Source organism: Bombina bombina, chromosome 7 (assembly GCF_027579735.1).
Source record: "Bombina bombina isolate aBomBom1 chromosome 7, aBomBom1.pri, whole genome shotgun sequence".
Taxonomy (NCBI): Eukaryota; Metazoa; Chordata; class Amphibia; order Anura; family Bombinatoridae; genus Bombina; species Bombina bombina.
The window spans coordinates 510,589,490-510,610,595 of record NC_069505.1 but is presented as its reverse complement, the minus strand read 5'-3'; the positions used below and the strand labels follow the sequence as shown (position 1 = coordinate 510,610,595).

The 21,106-nt window shown below is 42.6% G+C and overlaps 1 protein-coding gene across 3 annotated transcripts in view; it reads right to left on the bottom strand.

Moving 5' to 3' along the window:
* The window catches only part of LOC128666916 (oocyte zinc finger protein XlCOF6.1), a 258,096-nt gene that overhangs the window by 93,027 nt on the left and 143,963 nt on the right, over positions 1 to 21,106 (bottom strand). For all 3 annotated transcript variants that reach the window (XM_053721734.1, XM_053721733.1, XM_053721732.1), the window contains one exon: positions 3,004 to 3,111. In XM_053721734.1, coding sequence (XP_053577709.1) covers positions 3,004 to 3,111 — 108 coding nt within the window. The remainder of the gene's footprint in view (positions 1 to 3,003; positions 3,112 to 21,106) is intronic.

The following is a 21,106-nucleotide window of genomic DNA, read 5'->3' as shown; positions in this document are numbered from 1 at the left end:
CCCCAAACCAGACAGAGACCCCACACTCACTCCTTCTTACAGACCCATCTCGTTGCTTAACAGCGACTATAAATTACTGACGACCATACTAGCTAACAGACTGGCTACTGTCCTACCCTCGTTGGTGCATTCAGACCAAACGGGATTCATTACCAGACGCTCCTCAGTGGTAAATCTTAGAAAGACACTGGCGGTGTCTGCCCATTATTGGTATGGTACCCACTCAGACACAGACTCTAATTTGCCTGATGCTTGCCTTTTGGCGTTAGACGCCGAAAAGGCTTTTGATAGAATTGAGTGGGACCACCTATACTCCTCCATGACACAGTTTGGTGTCACGGGCGCCTTCTTTAACCTCATCCAAAAGCTATACTCAGCTCCTAAAGCCTCACTGATTATCAATGGAGGGCTATCTCCTTCCTTTGCTCTACAAAGGGGAACTCGGCAGGGATGCCCCCTGTCGCCCCTCCTCTTCGACTTGGCCATAGAGCCCTTAGCTTGTTACATTAGACAGCACAGTGAGGGATTAGAGATAAACGGAATCAAACAACACCTCTCGCTTTATGCTGACGATCTCCTCTTGTTTGTAGGCAACCCAGAGGTCAATATACCCAAACTTATTGAAATCATTGACAGCTTCGGATCATTCTCCGGTTATAAAATTAATAGGGATAAATCAGAGCTAACTTGGCTGAAAAACACTACACATAACATACTATTAAACAGCGGATTCAAAGTGACAGAGGGTACGTTTAAATACCTGGGTATACAAGTGCACGTTGACCCCTCCAAACTATACCCCCTAAACATAGGAAAGATGGTTCAGATTGTTAGAGACACACTACAGGGATGGAGCGGACTTCCACTGTCATTGACTGGTAGAATACATCTTTTTAAAATGATAGCTCTACCCAAGATACTCTACCCCTTACAAATACTACCCTTGATGCTAACTCATAAAGACATTAAAACACTCCAATCTGCGTTAGGTCAATTCGTCTGGCAAGGTAAGAAACAAAGAATAAATAGAATGACTTTGGCCATGCCGTATGAGAAGGGAGGATTACGCCTTCCAAATATTGCCTGGTATAACTGGGCGACCCTCACAAAAATAGTACTGGACTGGCTGACGGGAAACGGACAATTTACGACCCCTACTTTAGAGTCTAGCATAATATATCCAATGCACCTAGCCTTCCTGCCACACGCCAGGCCTAACTCTTTACCCTCAAAAATCCAACAACATATACTATTTAGAGACCCACTGAGAGCATGGGCCAAGCTGGGCAAGTTATGGGGCATACAATTTACTGCTAGCAAATTCCTCCCAATCCAGGGCAACCTTTCCTTCTTGCCTGGATACACTACTGAAGTGTTTCGGACATGGCAGGAAAAGGGTCTTACCAAAATCGGGCAACTATTTAACCCCCTAACTCTTACGGTTCATTCCTTTCAAGATTTACGAAACACATATTCGCTCCCAAACACACATAGATTTGCATACCTACAGTGTAGGCACTATGTCACACAATTAAAAACTGATGGTCTTCTACACACAGAAAACAATAATTTGACTGCACTATGCTCACTGGCTAAACAGGGTTCCTACAAGCTGGCAAACACATATAACCTAGTACTCAGGCACTTTGACACCCTTACCACCCAAAAACTAGCATCAAGGTGGTCCAGATGTAGAAACATACAGATTGATGGCGAAGGGCTTCTAAACAGTTTAACAGAAGTTAGATCTATTACATTATCAGCAAACCTAAGAGAGACGCATACCAAAATTTTGCAACAAGCTTACATTACTCCAGCCCTCAGGGCCAAATGGATCCCGGGAGCACAAGATGTATGTGTTAAATGTAACCATGCAAGTCCTGACTGGATTCACCTATTCTGGGACTGCCCTAAGCTACAATGGTTCTGGGGTAAACTAACCTACTGGCTATCTAAAGTCACCAAAACTCGAGTCTTCCTTTCGGCACAAAGAGTCCTGTTTCTACTCCCAGAACATAATGTCAGCCCCTATGATACTTTTGTTTCTGTGTCTATTTTGACTGCAAAACAAATGATCCTACAACACTGGGCAGATAGTTCATCTCCACCTCTTCAAAAGCTACTTACCAAGATACACACACAGATGCTCATAGAACAAGCGGATGTTAGGGGGAACGTTGAACAAAGGATAGCTAAGTATATAAAGAAATGGGAACCTTATCTACTACACCTACCTGACGCTGTCAGGGAACGTGTCCTATATCCGTTTAGAAGCAGTGATTTCATCCTGAAGGAAAACCTTAGGGGAAAGTGGTGTTTTTCTAACGTAGTCACACAATAGATAGGTACATTCCACCATAATTTGCCCCTTACACCTATTACTTCAGTACATTAAGACACGGCTGGCGGTCCAAGGGAGCTCCGGGTAAGTAAGGGATACCACAGTCTCTGATGGTATACCCCCCCCTTCTCCCTTTATTTTCTTATTTATTTCTTTGATTGTTATAGTTTTTCTTTTTATTTTTGTTTTCTTTTTCTTTGTTTATTGTTGTTGTTTATTGTAAATATTTAAAAAGAAAAGAGGAAAAAGGTGAGGAGAAGAGGCATGAACTTTGACTCCCAAGACACCCTGATGCAGGACTATTAAGTCACACTCAATGGACTTTCTTTATATGATGCCAGGGTCCAAGCCCTGTATGGGTTGTGATGTACTTACTTTCTTTGTATGTACTGCATTTCAATGCTGTTATTGTTTTTTTTCCATTTCTTTGTGCCTATTTCTCCCTCATGTGGTATAAATAAGTTTTAAAAAAAAAACAATAAAAATTCTGGAGTAGACTGTCCCTTTAAAAATAAAATCTATATATTGTTCTCCGGATTTTATCTTCTTAACAAATACAACATTATATATAGCATTTATTTAGTGTTTGATGTCCCTTAAACTAAAAGCAGAAACTGAAATTTGAAGGAAGCCCAGACGGATGCTCACGTACTAATACTCACCAGCAGGGACATTTGAATGTATTTCCATCTGAGGACTATTGATGTTATCTGCCTCATCCTCTTCCTTTACATTTATTAATCCAGTGCCTGGATTTTCCTCAAGACGCCCTGTAATTACAACCAACAATGACAAACTATTACATTCATTTCTTACTCAAAAATATTTTATTAATATATATTTTGGTTCTTAACCCTCTAAGTGCAGATGACGACCATTGGTTGTCATCTGCACAGTGCTTTAAGTGTAGATGCCGTCAACGTGTCGTAATCCAGTGAGGGAGGAAGGGCACTGCTGAGGCCTTTACGGAGTGGCCAAGCAGTTTGGCTTTGCTGTGGATTCTGGGGATACTGGTGACATCACCAAGCAAGGTGACATTACAAAGAAAGCTTCCCCTGAAAGCCAGAAGTGCTGGGGTGTTGCAGGCAGAAGAAGGGAGCTGAATGGGGAGTAAGTATACAAACCCCTCAATCTCAGCTCCCTTAAGACTTGGTAACCCTCCCAAACCCCACCAAATGAAAGGCAATCACTCCCCCACCTTTGCAGGGGTTAAACACACAGTAGTGCAGGGTTGATAGTCTTGACATTACATGCTTTTGAAAGGGACATGAAACCCAAATTTTTTCTTTCATGATTCGTATAGAGCAGTGATTTTTAACCTTTTTTTTGCCGTGGCACACTTTTTTACATTAAAAAATCCTGTGGCACACCACCATCCCAAAATTTAAAAAAAAATCACACATTGTAGCCTAATACAGCATATATGTATACACATACACACAAACACACACATACTGTATGTATTGTGCTGTTATGCCATGCCTCCTACAAACTACCCCTGCACTGGGAGTAAAAACAAGCAAAGTTTAAAAAATATGTCACACTGTTGTCAGTCTGCCGTGGCACACCTGAGGATCTGTCACGGCACACTAGTGTGCCACGGCACACTGGTTGAAAAACACTGGTATAGAGCAGCAATTTTAAGCAACTTTCTAAATTACTCCTATTACCAATTTTTCTTTGTCTCTTGGGATCTTTATTTGTAAAAGCAGGAATGCTTAGGAGCCGGCCCATTTGGTAGCGCTTGCTGATTGCTGGCTACATTTATTTCTCTTTAACAAATTAGAACATGTAATTTTATGATCTTTATGACCCTTTAAACATTTAAAATATAAGTGACCATAAAGCAATGGGATGCGGACATCTTGTAACCTAGGTTCTCTGCTATGGCTTATTAGGGACAGTTATAAACTAAGGGGTCTGGCCGATGACTGTGTGGAATACAGCAGTGTTAAAGGGACATTAAACAATAAATAAATGCTAGAGAGAATGATGCATTCATATAAAATATTAGTATGAGAATAACATGCAGATGTATTTTATAAAGTTTCATTAGCTGTTTAAATAGTGACAAAATAAGTGTAACGTTTTAGTGTCTATAAAACAATGGGAGCTGCCATGTTGTAACTTAGGTTACCTTCTCTGCTGTGGCCAATTAGGGACAGTTATAATTAGGTCACTAGAGTGTGCAGCCAATGGCTGTGTGGGATATAACAGTGTTCTGCACTTCCATTCCTAACAGGAACTGGAAAGCTCACAATTTCAGAATGGAATTACAGGAAAAGGGGACAAAATAAATAATGAAAGTCTATTGCAGAGTTTTTTTTATAAATATGATTTATCATTTTACATTACTATCTTAAATTGTTTAATGTCCCTTTAAGCCTGTGGTGTGCGCTTCCACTTTTAACAGGAATGGAAAACCTAAAATGTTCAGAATTAAAAGGATCACTAAATACAATACAATTTAATTAACAAATAAACCAAATGCACAATAAAAGACAATGCAATAGCACTTGCTTTGAATATGAAATAATAAATTGAATATTTTCTATAAAGAATATGCACAGATACTGATCTAAAAATCCAGTATAAATTCTTTTAAAAACTCACTTAGAAGCTCCCAGTTTAGCACTGTTTAAAAGGTTAGGCTGGGACACCCAGTGAAAGGGGCTGGGAAAGCAGAAAGAGCAGACCCCCACCCCCTGCATATAAAAAGACAGATTAAACAAACAGGAGCAAGCTGGAGTAAGTAGACCAGTGTTTTTCAACCAGTGTGCCGTGGCACACTAGTGTGCCGTGAGAGATCCTCAGGTGTGCCACGGCAGACTGACAACAGTGTGACATATTTTTTAAACTTTGCTTGTTTTTTACTCCCAGTGCAGGGGTAGTTTGTAGGAGGCATGGCATAACAGCACAATACATACAGTATGTGTGTGTGTATATATATATATGCTGTATTAGGCTACAATGTGTGATTTTTTTAAATTTTGGGATGGTGGTGTGCCACAGGATTTTTTAATGTAAAAAAGTGTGCCACGGCTAAAAAAAGGTTAAAAATCACTGAAGTAGACAATAGTCTTCTGGGCTATATAAATAGATCATCTACAAAACATTTATGCAAAGAAAATGCAATGTATACTAAAGAGAACTGCATTGTAAATATGTTGCAGCCTCTTTGGTAGTCATGGGGTTAAAGGGATTCCAGTCAACATTTAAATGTGCATAGATTAATTACTTCTTTGGATAGAAAGATATTTACAATATAGATGTATTAGCAAAAATGCTTCTAGTAAAAGTTATCACTGTTTTAGTGTTAACATTTTTTATGCATGTGAAGCATAGGTAGATATTCTCAGTGCACCTGCATTTTATTTACTGCAGCTGCTCAGAGCACCAGTGGGGCTTGTATCATGTCAGCAATTAACAAATTGAGCCATTAGGCTCTCTGTGCAAGTGCTGTGTTTAAAATGCTGGTGCACGGTGCATACTTAAATACACTTTTGAAACAGCTATAGCTTTTATTAGAAGCATTTTTGCTAATGCATGTACATTACAAAATTGCTTCTGTTCAATACCGAAATGCACCAATGTGGTTTTCAATTTTGGCTGGAATATCCCTTTAACTGCCTAGGTGTTTCATCTTAGCATGTCACAGATGTTTCTCAGATTGCAGGAGGTTATGTGGGAGCTGCCTCAGTGTCAAGGTAGTGATTTACTGCTCTGCCTGCATTAAAAATGTAAAACAACTTTCCTATTTACTTTTATCATACATTTTGCTTTGTTCTTTGGTAGTCTTTGTTGAAAGCTAAACCTATTTAAGCTCATATACTAATTTCTAAGCCCTTGAAGGCCGCCCCTTATCTCAGTGCATTTTGACAGTTTTTCATAGCTAGACAGCGCTAGTTCATGTGTGCCATAGATAACATTGTGCTCACTTCAATGGAGTTATTTATGATGCAGCACGTCTTTCAAAAGAACTGAGATAAGGGGGCGGTCTGTAGAGGCTTAGATACAAGGTAATCACAGATGTAAAAAGTATATTAATATAACCGTGTTGGTTATGCAAAACTGGGGAATAGGTAATAAAGGGATTATCTATCTCTTAAAACAATAAACATTCTAGAGTAGACTGTCCCTTTAAGAAAAACACAGGAAAAAACAAAATGTATGCTTACTTGATAAATGTATTTCTTTCTTGACACGATGAGTCCACGGATCATCTAATTACTATTGGGAATATCACTCCTGCCCAGCAGGAGGCGGCAAACAGCACCACAGCAAAGCTGTTTAATATCACCTCCCTTCCCTCCAACCCCAGTCATTCGACCGAAGTAAAGGAGAGAAAGGAAGCAACAAGGTGCAGAGGTGTCTGAAGTTTCTAACATACCAACAACCTGTCTTAAGAACAGGGCGGGCCGTGGACTCATCGTGTCAAGAAATAAATAAATTGATCAGGTAAGCATACATTTTGTTTTCTTTCTAATGACACGATGAGTCCACGGATCATCTAATTACTATTGGGAATCAATACCCAAGATAAAGTACACAGATGATAAGGGAGGGACAAGACAGGGAACCTAAACGGAAGGCACCACTGCTTGAAGAACCTTTCTCCCAAAAGCGGCCTCAGCCGAGGCAAAAGTGTCAAATTTGTAGAATTTTGAAAAAGTGTGAAGAGAGGACCAAGTTGCAGCCTTGCCAATCTGTTCCACAGAATCTTCATTTTTTAATGCCCAGGAAGAGGAAACAGCCCTTGTAGAATGAGCCGTAACTCTCTCAGGAGGCTGCTGTCCAGCAGTTTCATAGGCAAAGCGAATGATACTCTTCAGCCACAAAGAAAGAGAAGCAGCCGTAGCTTTCTGCAACTTACGTTTCCCAGAGAATACCACGAACAGAGCAGAAGACTGAAGAAAATCCTTAGTCGCCTGTAAATAGAATTTTAGTGCACGAACCATGTCCAGATTGTGCAGAAGCCGTTCCTTCTGAGAAGAAGGATTAGGACACAAGGAAGGAACAATCTCCTCATTAATGTTCCAGTCAGAAACTACTTTAGGGAGAAACCCTAACTTGGTACGTGAAACTACCTTATCCGAATGAAAAATAAGGTAAGGAGACTCATACTGTAATGCCGAGAGCTCTGACACTCTACAAGCAGATGAAATAGCAACAAGAAACAAAACTTTCCAAGATAACAACTTAATATCTAAGGAATGCATAGGCTCAAACAGAGCACCTTGAAGAACCTTAAGAACTAAATTAAGACTCCATGGAGGAGTAACTGGTTTGAACACAGGCCTAATCCTGACCAAGGCCTGACAAAACGATTGCACGTCTGGTACGTCCGCCAGACGTTTATGTAACAAAATAGACAAAGCAGATATTTGACCCTTTAGGGAACTCGCCGATAATCCCTTCTCCAAACCTTCTTGGAGAAAGGACAGAATTCTAGGAATCCTAACTCTACTCCAAGGCTAGCCCTTGGATTCACACCAATACAGATATTTACGCCATATCTTATAGTAAAATCTTTCTAGTCACAGGTTTATGAGCCTGAATCATGGTCTCAATGACTGATTCTGAAAAGCCACACTTGGATAAAATTAAGCGTTCAATCTCCAAGCAGTCAGCTTCAAAGAAACAAGATTTGGATGAAGGAAGGGCCCTTGAAGTAGAAGGTCCATCCTCAACAGAAGTCTCCAAGGTGGAAAAGATGACATGTCCACCAGATATGCATACCAAATCCTGCGAGGCCACGCCAGTGCAATGAGGATCACCGACACCCTCTCCTGCTTGATTCGAGCAATGACCAGAGGTAGAAGAGCGAACGGAGGAAATAGGTATGCAAGACTGAAATTCCAAGGGACTGCCAGGGCGTCTATCAGTACAGCCTGAGGGTCCCTTGACCTCGACCCTTATCTCAGAAGCTTGGCATTCTGTTGAGATACCATGAGATCCAATTCCGGCTGAACCCATTTGAGAATCAGGATGGAAAACACTTCCGGATGGAGTTCGCACTCCCCCGGGTGAAACGTCTGCCTGCTCAGGAAGTCCGCCTCCCAGTTGTCCACTCCTGGGATGTGGATCGCCGACAGACAGCAATTGTGGGTCTCCGCCCACTGAATTATCTTGGCTACCTCTGTCATGGCCAAGGGACTCTGCGTTCCTCCCTGATGGTTGATGTAAGCCACAGAAGTTATGTTGTCCAACTGGAACCGGATGAGCCGGGCCAAGGCTAACTGGGGCCAGGCCAGAAGAGCATTGAAGATTGCTCTGAGCTCCAGAATGTTTATGGGCAGAACAAACTCTGACTGATTCCAAGTTCCCTGAGCCTTTAGAGAGCCCCAGACTGCTCCCCATCCCAGAAGACTGGCATCTGTTGTCACAATCACCCAAGAGGGTCTGCAAAAGCAGGTTCCCTGGGAGAGATGATCCTGAGACAACCACCAAAGAAAAGAATCTCTTGTCTCCTGCTCTAGCTGTATTCGCGGAGACAGATCCGCATAATCTCCGTTCCACAGACTGAACATGTTTAACTGCAGAGGTCTGAGGTGAAAACGGGCGAACGGGATGATGTCCATTGCCGCTACCATCAGACCGATTACCGCCATGCACTGAGCCACTGATGTCCGGGGAGAGAACTGAATCTTTGATTTCCTGACTTCTGTCAGAAAAATCTTCATTGATAAGGAATCTTTTATGGTTCCCAAGAAAATTACCCATATATTTGGAACTAAGGAACTCTTTTTCAAATTTACCTTCCATCCATGAGATCGCAGGAAAGATAACATTTCCGTGTGGGATCTTGCTTGTTGAAAAGATGGCGCCTGGACCAGAATGTCGCCCAGATAAGGAGCCACTGCAATGCCTCGCAATCGGAGCACCGCCAACAGGGATCCTAGAACCTTTTAGAATATTCTGGGAGCTGTGGCAAGGCCGAATGGAAGCGTCAAACTGGAAGTGTTTGACTAGAAAAGCAAACATTAGAAAATTGTGATGGTCCCTGTGGATGGGAACATGCAGGTACGCGTCCTTTAAATCCACGGTAGTCATAAATTGACCCTCTTGGATCAAAGGAAGAATGGAACGAATAGTTTCCATCTTGAAGGACAGTACTCTGAGGAATTTGTTCAGACTTTTGAGGTCTAAAATTGGTCTGAAGGTTCCCTCCTTTTTAGGAACCACGAACAGATTGGAATAGAACCCCAGACCCCGTTCCTGAATCGGAACAGGAACTATCACTCCCAGGTAGGAGAGGTCCCGTACACAGTGTAAGAACGCCTCTTTTTGTCTGGTCTACAGATAATCTTGAAAGCAGAAACCTGCACCTGGGAGGAAAATTCTTGACCTCTAGTTTGTATCCCTGGGACACGATGTCCACCGCCCAGGGATCCTGAACATCTCGAACCCAAGCCCGAGTGAAGAAGGAAAGTCTGCCCCCCACAAGATCCAGTCCCGGACCGGGGGCAGGCCCTTCATGCTGTCTTTGATTCAATAGCAGGCTTTTTGGATTGTTTTCCCTTGTTCCAAGACTGATTGAGTCTCCAGGAAGGTTTGGACTGCTCCTGCTTGGAAGAGGAAGGATTTCCCTTGAAATTTTGAAAGGAACGAAAATTACTCTGACGTCCCTTTTGTTTGTTTCTCTTATCCTGAGGGAGCAAATGGTTCTTTCCTCCCTTAATTATTTCCGTCAAACCCGGTCCAAACCAAACAAGGTCTTTCCCTTGTAAGGAATCGCCAAAAATTTAGACTTAGATGACACATACGCAGACCAAGACTTTAATCATAAAGCTAAAACCCGAAATCTTTGCTCCCAGTTTAATAACCTGTAGGGAAGCATCCGTAATAAAGGAATTGGCCAACTTAAGGGCCTTTATCCTATCCTTGATCTCTTCAAGGGGAGTGTCTGTCCTAATAGAATCAGACAACGCATCAAACCAGTATGCCGCCGCACTAGTGACGGTAGCAATGCACACTGCAGGTTGCCATTGTAAACCATGGTGAACATACATCTTTTTGAGTAACCCCCTCCAACTTTTTGTCCATAGGATCCTTTAAGACACAACTATCCTCTATGGGATAGTAGTCCTCTTAGCCAGAGTGGAAATTGCCCCTTCCACCTTGGGTACTGTTTGCCAAGACTCCTTGATAGAGTCCGCTATGGGAAACATCTTCTAAAATATAGGGGATGGAGAAAAAGGGATACCGGTCTCTCTCATTCCTTAGCAATGCTCTCAGTAGCTCGATCTGGTACAGGAAAAACCTCCACCATGGAAGGTACATCAAAATATTTGTTTAGCTTACTGGATTTTTTAGGATTAACTATGACCGTGGTGTCGCTGTCGTCCAGAGTAGCTAAAACTTACTTAAGTAACAGACGGAGGTGTTCTAGCTTAAACCTGAAAGATACAACTTCAGTATCAGCAGGAGGAATTACACTGTCAGAATCTGAGATTTCACCCTCAGATGCTATTGAAGTATCCTCCTCCTCAGGATTCTGGGAGGGGGCATTCGAAACAGCAACAACTGTGTCAGTAACCTCACTTACTGAATGTTTATTTTTCCTCTTGCGCTTTCCCTGCAGCATGGGAAGGGGCAGACAACGCATCAGAAACTGCAGAGGACAGTGAAACCACATTAAAACTGAGCCTTATTTTCCTCAGCCCCAGTGCCTGCGTAATACACTGCCTATATAAGTCCCCTCACATATATAGGATAACATAAGTGTCCCTTATGAATAAAGTGCCCAATACTTTTTCTGAGTCCTTTTTATTTTACTAGTCCCATAAAAAATAAAGTCCGCACTTACCTCATAAATCTGCCAGGCAGCAAGGCAGCTCACTAGGTTTGAGAGGTCCTCTCCCTCACATGGACCTATGGAAAAAGAGATAAAGACTGAGTAATCTTACTCAGGCTTTAAATATTAGGGCAGCATAAACTACATGGGAGGCGCAGTGAGAATTATGTCCCACCAGTTCCCATTGCTCTAAAGCCACCACTGCTCTACTGAAGAGACCGATATGGACTATGGCTACACCCCAGAACAAAGCAGCACAATCTTGCACTACTTAAAAAAATAATACAATTTTGCTTGAAGAATCTTTTTCTAACACCTAACTTTACCACTTCCTTGCTCTAACGTAGGCAAAGAGAATGACTGGGGTTGGAGGGAAGGGAGGTGATATTTAACAGCTTTGCTGTGGTGCTCTTTGTTGCCTCCTGCTGGGCAGGAGTGATATTCCCAATAGTAATTAGATGATCTGTGGACTCATTGTGTCATTAGAAAGAAAAGTAACTCACTGATACAAATACACATACTCATTCGCAACACACACTCACAGTACATTGTCAAGCCTTGTGGGGACCCCCAAACAATTTTTTTCCAGAGACTTCCCCAAGGGGGGCCTTGACACCCAGTTTAAGAAGCACTAGTCTATACTATTAGTGCAGGGGTGACACACATGGCGGCAGAATACCTAAATACATCACTACATAGATACAAACTAAATATTACTGTTGAAATGTTCTCTAAATAATAGTTTTATCTCTGAGATTTTTTTTTCCAGCTAGAAAGTTTCTACACAGCAATCTGTGTCTGCAGTGTAACCATTTAAAGGGACACTAACCCCAATTTTTTTCCTGATTCAGATAGAGCAGCAATTTTAAGCAACTTTCTAATTTACTCCTATTATCATTTTTTTTAAGGAGCCAGCCCATTTTTGGTTGAGAACCTGGGTTATGCTAGCATATTGGTGGCTTAAATGTAGCCACCAATAAGCAAGGGCTAGCCAGATTTCTGAATTTAAAATGTGCCAGCTCCTAAGCTTTACACTCCTGCTTTTAAAAATAAAGATAGCAAGAGAATGAAGAAAAATTGATAATAGGAGTAAATTAGAAAGTTGCTTAACCCCTTAAGGACCAAGGCCATTTTTCAATTTCTTTCCCTTAAGGACCAGGGCTATTTTTACATTTTTGCGGTGTTTGTGTTTAGCTGAAATTTTCCTCTTACTCATTTACTGTACCCACACATATTATATACCGTTTTTCTCGCCATTAAATGGACTTTCTAAAGATACCATTATTTTCATCATATCTTATAATTTACTATAAAAAAATTATAAAATATGAGGAAAAAATGGAAAAAAAACACACTTTTTCTAACTTTGACCCCCAAAATCTGTTACACATCTAAAACCACCAAAAAACAGCCATGCTAAATAGTTTCTAAATTTTGTCCTGAGTTTAGAAATGCCCAATGTTTACATGTTCTTTGCTTTTTTTGCAAGTTATAGGGCAATAAGTACAAGTAGCACTTTGCTATTTCCAAACCACTTTTTTTTCAAAATTAGCGCTAGTTATATTGGAACACTGATATCTTTCAGGAATTCTTGAATATCCCTTGACATGTATATATTTTTTTTTTAGAAGACATCCCAAAGTATTGATCTAGGCCCATTTTGGTATATTTCATGACACCATTTCACCGCCAAATGCGATCAAATAAAAATTTATTTTCACTTTTTCACAATTTTTTTCACAAACTTTAGGTTTGTCACTGAAATTATTTACAAACAACTTGTGCAATTATGGCATAAATGGTTGTAAATGCTTCTCTGGGATCCCCTTTGTTCAGAAATAGCAGACATATATGGCTTTGGCGTTGCTTTTGGTAATTAGAAGGCCGCTAAATACCACTGCGCACCACACGTGTAATATGCCCAGCAGTGAAGGAGTTAATTAGGGAGCATGTAGGGAACTTTTAGGGTTAATTTTAGCTTTAGTGTAGTGTAGTAGACAACCTCAAGTACTGATCAAGGCCCATCTTGGTATATTTCATGCCACCATTTCAACGCAAAATGCGATCAAATTAAAAAAATCGTAAAATTTTTCACAATTTTAGGTTTCTCACTGAAATTATTTACAAACAGCTTGTGCACTTATGACACACATGGTTGTAAATGCTTCTCTGGGATCCCCTTTGTTCAGAAATAGCAGACATGTATGGCTTTGGAGTTGCTTTTTGGTAATTACAAGGCCACGAAATGCCGCTGCGCAACACACATGTATTATGGCTAGCAGTGAAGGGGTTAATAAGGTAGCTTGTAGGGAGCTTGCAGGGTTAATTTTAGCTTTAGTGTAGAGATCAGCCTCCCACCTGACACATCCCACCCCCTGATCCCTCCCAAACAGTTCTCTTCCCTCCCCCACCCCACAATTGTTCCCGCCATCTTAAGCACTGGCAGAAAGTCTGCCAGTACTAAAATAAAAGCTATCTTAATTTTTTTTTTTAATTTCCAGCATATTTACATATGCTGCTGTGTAGGATCCCCCATAGCACCCAACCCCCCGGACCCCCCCCCCCCCCCCACAGCGCTCTAATCTTCCCCCTCTCACTATTTGGTGCCATTTTGGTTACTGGCAGCTGTCTGCCAGTACCCACTTTTCAAACTTTTGTGCATTGTATTTAATAAAAAAAAAATTCTGTAGTGTAGCTGGCCCCCCCTCAATACCCCCCTCCCCTCTCTCCCAGATCCCTTTTATAAATAAAAATTTGACCCCCCTTCCCCCGCTCCCACCACAGATTACCACCCACCCCCACCAGAACCGGACCGTTAACTGAGTGACTAACTGAGATTAGATCGCGGGGCACGCGCGCGCAAACATGGCCCCGCCCCCGTGCACGCTCCCGCACGCACCGGGGACTAATACGAAAGTAGATTCCCAGCGATGGGCCGCCCACCCTCCTCCCTGCAGCTGCTCCCACCCACCAACGATCGGCACCATCGCTGGCCGATGCAGAGAGGGCCACAGAGTGGCCCTCTCTGCATCGGTGTGCCAGAAAAGGTATTGCCATGATGCCTCAATATCGAGGCATCACGGCAATACCTTGAAAGCGGCTGGAAGCGATCAGGATCGCTTCCAGCCGCTTAAAACAGCTAGGTCGTACAGGGTACGTCGCTGGTCTTTAAAGACCAGTTTGTGTAAGACGTACCCTGTACGACCCTTGTCGTTAAGGGGTTAAAAATTGCATGCTCTATCTGAATCATGAAAGAAAAAAATTTGGGTTTAGTGTTCCTTTAAGGGGACACTGAACCCAAATTTTTTCTTTTGTGATTCAGATAGAGCATACAATTTTAAGAAACTTTCTAATTTACTCCTATTATCAATTTTTCTTCATTCTCTAGGTATCTTTATTTGAAGTTTCCTGGTATCTTTATTTGAAATGCAAGAATGTAAGTTTAGATGCCGGCCGATTTTTGGTGAACAACCTGGGTTGTTCTTGTTCATTGGTGGATAAATTCATACACCAATGAACAAGTGCTTTCCAGGGTCCTGAACCAAACAAATAGCTTAGATGCTTTCTTTTTCAAATAAAGATAGCAATAGAATGAAGAAAAAAAAGGAAATGTATGCTTACCTGATAAATTTGTTTCTTTTACGATACGATGAGTCCAAGGATTTCATCCTTACTTATGGGATATCGCTTCCTGGTCAACAGGAGGAGGCAAAGAGCACTACAACAGAGCTGTATATATAGCTCCTCCATTCCCTCCCACTCCAGTCATTCAACCGAAGTTAGGAAGAGAAAGGAAAAGCCAAGGTGCAGAGGTGACTGAAGTTTAGCAAAAATAAAAGACCTGTCATACAAAAACAGGGTGGGCCGTGGACTCATCGTATCGTAAAAGAAACACATTTATCAGGTAAGCATAAATTTCCTTTTTCTTTTACAAGATACGATGAGTCCACGGATTTCATCCTTACTTATGGGATACAATACCAAAGCTATAGGACACGGATGAAAGGGAGGGACAAGACAGGGAACCTAAACGGAAGGCACCACTGCTTGAAGAACTTTTCTCCCAAAAACAGAATTTATGTTTACCTGATAAATTTCTTTCTCCAACGGTGTGTCCGGTCCACGGCGTCATCCTTACTTGTGGGATATTCTCTTCCCCAACAGGAAATGGCAAAGAGCCCAGCAAAGCTGGTCACATGATCCCTCCTAGGCTCCGCCTACCCCAGTCATTCGACCGACGTTAAGGAGGAATATTTGCATAGGAGAAACCATATGGTACCGTGGTGACTGTAGTTAAAGAAAATAAAATATCAGACCTGATTAAAAAAAAACCAGGGCGGGCCGTGGACCGGACACACCGTTGGAGAAAGAAATTTATCAGGTAAACATAAATTCTGTTTTCTCCAACATAGGTGTGTCCGGTCCACGGCGTCATCCTTACTTGTGGGAACCAATACCAAAGCTTTAGGACACGGATGAAGGGAGGGAGCAAATCAGGTCACCTAAATGGAAGGCACCACGGCTTGCAAAACCTTTCTCCCAAAAATAGCCTCAGAAGAAGCAAAAGTATCAAACTTGTAAAATTTGGTAAAAGTGTGCAGTGAAGACCAAGTCGCTGCCCTACATATCTGATCAACAGAAGCCTCGTTCTTGAAGGCCCATGTGGAAGCCACAGCCCTAGTGGAATGAGCTGTGATTCTTTCGGGAGGCTGCCGTCCGGCAGTCTCGTAAGCCAATCTGATGATGCTTTTAATCCAAAAAGAGAGAGAGGTAGAAGTTGCTTTTTGACCTCTCCTTTTACCTGAATAAACAACAAACAAGGAAGATGTTTGTCTAAAATCCTTTGTAGCATCTAAATAGAATTTTAGAGCGCGAACAACATCCAAATTGTGCAACAAACGTTCCTTCTTTGAAACTGGTTTTGGACACAGAGAAGGTACGATAATCTCCTGGTTAATGTTTTTGTTAGAAACAACTTTTGGAAGAAAACCAGGTTTAGTACGTAAAACCACCTTATCTGCATGGAACACCAGATAAGGAGGAGAACACTGCAGAGCAGATAATTCTGAGACTCTTCTAGCAGAAGAAATCGCAACTAAAAACAAAACTTTCCAAGATAATAACTTAATATCAACGGAATGTAAGGGTTCAAACGGAACCCCCTGAAGAACTGAAAGAACTAAATTGAGACTCCAAGGAGGAGTCAAAGGTTTGTAAACAGGCTTGATTCTAACCAGAGCCTGAACAAAGGCTTGAACATCTGGCACAGCTGCCAGCTTTTTGTGAAGTAATACCGACAAGGCAGAAATCTGTCCCTTCAGGGAACTTGCCGATAATCCTTTTTCCAATCCTTCTTGAAGGAAGGATAGAATCCTAGGAATCTTAACCTTGTCCCAAGGGAATCCTTTAGATTCACGCCAACAGATATATTTTTTCCAAATTTTGTGGTAAATCTTTCTAGTCACAGGCTTTCTGGCCTGAACAAGAGTATCGATCACAGAATCTGAGAACCCTCGCTTCGATAAAATCAAGCGTTCAATCTCCACGCAGTCAGCTGGAGTGAAACCAGATTCGGATGTTCGAACGGACCCTGAACAAGAAGGTCTCGTCTCAAAGGTAGCTTCCAAGGTGGAGCCGATGACATATTCACCAGATCTGCATACCAAGTCCTGCGTGGCCACGCAGGAGCTATCAAAATCACCGACGCCCTCTCCTGCTTGATCCTGGCTATCAGCCTGGGGATGAGAGGAAATGGCGGGAACACATAAGCTAGTTTGAAGGTCCAAGGTGCTACTAGTGCATCCACTAGAGCCGCCTTCGGATCCCTGGATCTGGCCCCGTAGCAAGGAACTTTGAAGTTCTGACGAGAGGCCATCAGATCCATGTCTGGAATGCCCCACAGGTGAGTGACTTGGGCAAAGATTTCCGGATGGAGTTCCCACTCCCCCGGATGCAATGTCTGACGACTCAGAAAATCCGCTTCCCAATTTTCCACTCCTGGGATGTGGATAGCAGACAGGTGGCAGGAGTGAGACTCCGCCCAAAGAATAATTTTGGTTACTTCTTCCATCGCTAGGGAACTCCTTGTTCCCCCCTGATGGTTGATGTACGCAACAGTCGTCATGTTGTCTGATTGAAACCGAATGAACCTGGTCCTCGCAAGCTGGGGCCAGGCCTGGAGCGCATTGAATATCGCTCTCAGTTCCAGAATATTTATCGGTAGAAGAGATTCTTCCCGAGACCAAAGACCCTGAGCTTTCAGGGATCCCCAGACCGCGCCCCAGCCTATCAGACTGGCGTCGGTCGTGACAATGACCCACTCTGGTCTGTGGAACATCATCCCTTGAGACAGATTGTCCAGGGACAGCCACCAACGGAGTGAGTCTCTGGTCTTCTGATTTACTTGTATCTTCTGAGACAAGTCTGTATAGTCCCCATTCCACTGACTGAGCATGCACAGTTGTAATGGTCTTAGATGAATGCGCGCAAAAGGAACTATGTCCATCGCCGCCACCATCAACCCGATCACTTCCATGCACTGAGCTATGGAAGGAAGAGGAACGGAATGAAGTATCCGACAAGAGTCCAGAAGCTTTGTTTTTCTGGCCTCTGTTAGAAAGATCCTCATTTCTAAGGAGTCTATAATTGTTCCCAAGAAGGGAACCCTTGTTGACGGGGATAGAGAACTCTTTTCCACGTTCACTTTCCAGCCGTGAGATCTGAGAAAGGCCAGGACAATGTCCGTGTGAGCCTTTGCTTGAGGAAGGGACGACGCTTGAATCAGAATGTCGTCCAGGTAAGGTACTACTGCAATGCCCCTTGGTCTTAGCACCGCTAGAAGGGACCCTAGTACCTTTGTGAAAATCCTTGGAGCAGTGGCTAATCCGAAAGGAAGCGCCACGAACTGGTAATGTTTGTCCAGGAATGCAAACCTTAGGAACCGATGATGTTCCTTGTGGATAGGAATATGTAGATACGCATCCTTTAAATCCACCGTGGTCATGAATTGACCTTCCTGGATGGAAGGAAGGATAGTTCGAATGGTTTCCATCTTGAACGATGGGACCTTGAGAAATTTGTTTAAGATCTTGAGATCTAGGATTGGTCTGAACGTTCCCTCTTTTTTGGGAACTATGAACAGATTGGAGTAGAACCCCATCCCTTGTTCTCTTAATGGAACAGGATGAATCACTCCCATTTTTAACAGGTCTTCTACACAATGTAAGAACGCCTGTCTTTTTATGTGGTCTGAAGACAACTGCGACCTGTGGAACCTCCCCCTTGGGGGAAGTCCCTTGAATTCCAGAAGATAACCCTGGGAGACTATTTCTAGCGCCCAAGGATCCAGAACATCTCTTGCCCAAGCCTGAGCGAAGAGAGAGAGTCTGCCCCCCACCAGATCCGGTCCCGGATCGGGGGCCAATATTTCATGCTGTCTTGGTAGCAGTGGCAGGTTTCTTGGCCTGCTTTCCCTTGTTCCAGCCTTGCATTGGTCTCCAAGCTGGCTTGGCCTGAGAAGAATTACCCTCTTGCTTAGAGGACGTAGCACCTTGGGCTGGTCCGTTTTTACGAAAGGGACGAAAATTAGGTCTATTTTTTGCCTTGAAAGGCCGATCCTGAGGAAGGGCGTGGCCCTTACCCCCAGTGATATCAGAGATAATCTCTTTCAAGTCAGGACCAAACAACGTTTTCCCCTTGAAAGGAATGTTTAGTAGCTTGTTCTTGGAAGACGCATCAGCCGACCAAGATTTCAACCAAAGCGCTCTGCGCGCCACAATAGCAAACCCAGAGTTCTTAGCCGCTAACTTAGCCAATTGCAAAGAGGCGTCTAGAGTGAAAGAATTAGCCAATTTGAGAGCATTGATTCTGTCCATAATCTCCTCATAAGGAGGAGAGTCACTATCGAGCACCTTAAGCAGTTCATCAAACCAGAAATATGCGGCAGTAGTGACAGGGACAATGCATGAAATGGGTTGTAGAAGGTAACCCTGCTGAACAAACATCTTTTTAAGCAAACCTTCTAATTTTTTATCCATAGGATCTTTGAAAGCACAACTATCCTCTATGGGAATAGTGGTGCGTTTGTTTAAAGTAGAAACCGCTCCCTCGACCTTGGGGACTGACTGCCATAAGTCCTTTCTAGGGTCGACCATAGGAAACAATTTTTTAAATATGGGGGGAGGGACGAAAGGAATACCGGGCCTTTCCCATTCTTTATTAACAATGTCCGCCACCCGCTTGGGTATAGGAAAAGCTTCTGGGAGCCCCGGCACCTCTAAGAACTTGTCCATTTTACATAGTTTCTCTGGGATGACTAAATTTTCACAATCATCCAGAGTGGATAATACCTCCTTAAGCAAAATGCGGAGATGTTCCAATTTAAATTTAAATGTAATCACATCAGATTCAGCCTGCTGAGAAATGTTCCCTAAATCAGTAATTTCTCCCTCAGACAAAACCTCCCTGGCCCCCTCAGATTGGGTTAGGGGCCCTTCAGAGATATTAATATCAGCGTCGTCATGCTCTTCAGTAACTAAAACAGAGCAGCCACGCTTACGCTGACAAGGGTTCATTTTGGCTAAAATGTTTTTGACAGAATTATCCATTACAGCCGTTAATTGTTGCATAGTAAGGAGTATTGGCGCGCTAGATGTACTAGGGGCCTCCTGAGTGGGCAAGACTCGTGTAGACGAAGGAGGGAATGATGCAGTACCATGCTTACTCCCCTCACTTGAGGAATCATCTTGGGCATCATTGTCATTATCACATAAATCACATTTATTTAAATGAATAGGAATTCTGGCTTCCCCACATTCAGAACACAGTCTATCTGGTAGCTCAGACATGTTAAACAGGCATAAACTTGATCAGAAAGTACAAAAAACGTTTTAAAATAAAACCGTTACTGTCACTTTAAATTTTAAACTGAACACACTTTATTACTGCAATTGCGAAAAAACATGAAGGAATTGTTCAAAATTCACCAAATTTTCACCACAGCGTCTTAAAGCTTTGAAAATATTGCACACCAATTTTGGAAGCTTTAACCCTTAAAATAACGGAACCGGAGCCGTTTTAAGCTTTAACCCCTTTACAGTCCCTGGTATCTGCTTTGCTGAGACCCAACCAAACCCAAAGGGGAATACGATACCAAATGACGCCTTCAGAAGTCCTTTATAAGTATCAGAGCTCCTCTCACATGCGACTGCATGCCATGCCTCTCAAAAACAAGTGCGCAACACCGGCGCGAAAATGAGACTCTGCCTATGCTTTGGGAAAGCCCCTAAAGAATAAGGTGTCTAAAACAGTGCCTGCCGATATTATTATATCAAAATACCCAGATAAAATGATTCCTCAAGGCTAAATATGTGTTAATAATCAATCGATTTAGCCCAGAAAAGGTCTACAGTTTAAATAAGCCCTTGTGAAGCCCTTATTTACAATCGTAATAAACATGGCTTACCGGATCCCATAGGGAAAATGACAGCTTCCAGCATTACATCGTCTTGTTAGAATGTGTCATACCTCAAGCAGTAAGAGACTGCACTCTGTTCCCCCAACTGAAGTTAATTGCTCTCAACAGTCCTGTGTGGAACAGCCATGGATTTTAGTTACGGTTGCTAAAATCATTTTCCTCATACAAACAGAATTCTTCATCTCTTTTCTGTTTCTGAGTAAATAGTACGTACCAGCACTATTTGAAAATAACAAACTCTTGATAGAATAATGAAAAACTACAGTTAAACACTAAAAAACTCTAAGCCATCTCCGTGGAGATGTTGCCTGTACAACGGCAAAGAGAATGACTGGGGTAGGCGGAGCCTAGGAGGGATCATGTGACCAGCTTTGCTGGGCTCTTTGCCATTTCCTGTTGGGGAAGAGAATATCCCACAAGTAAGGATGACGCCGTGGACCGGACACACCTATGTTGGAGAAAACAGCCTCAGACGAGGCAAAAGTATCAAATT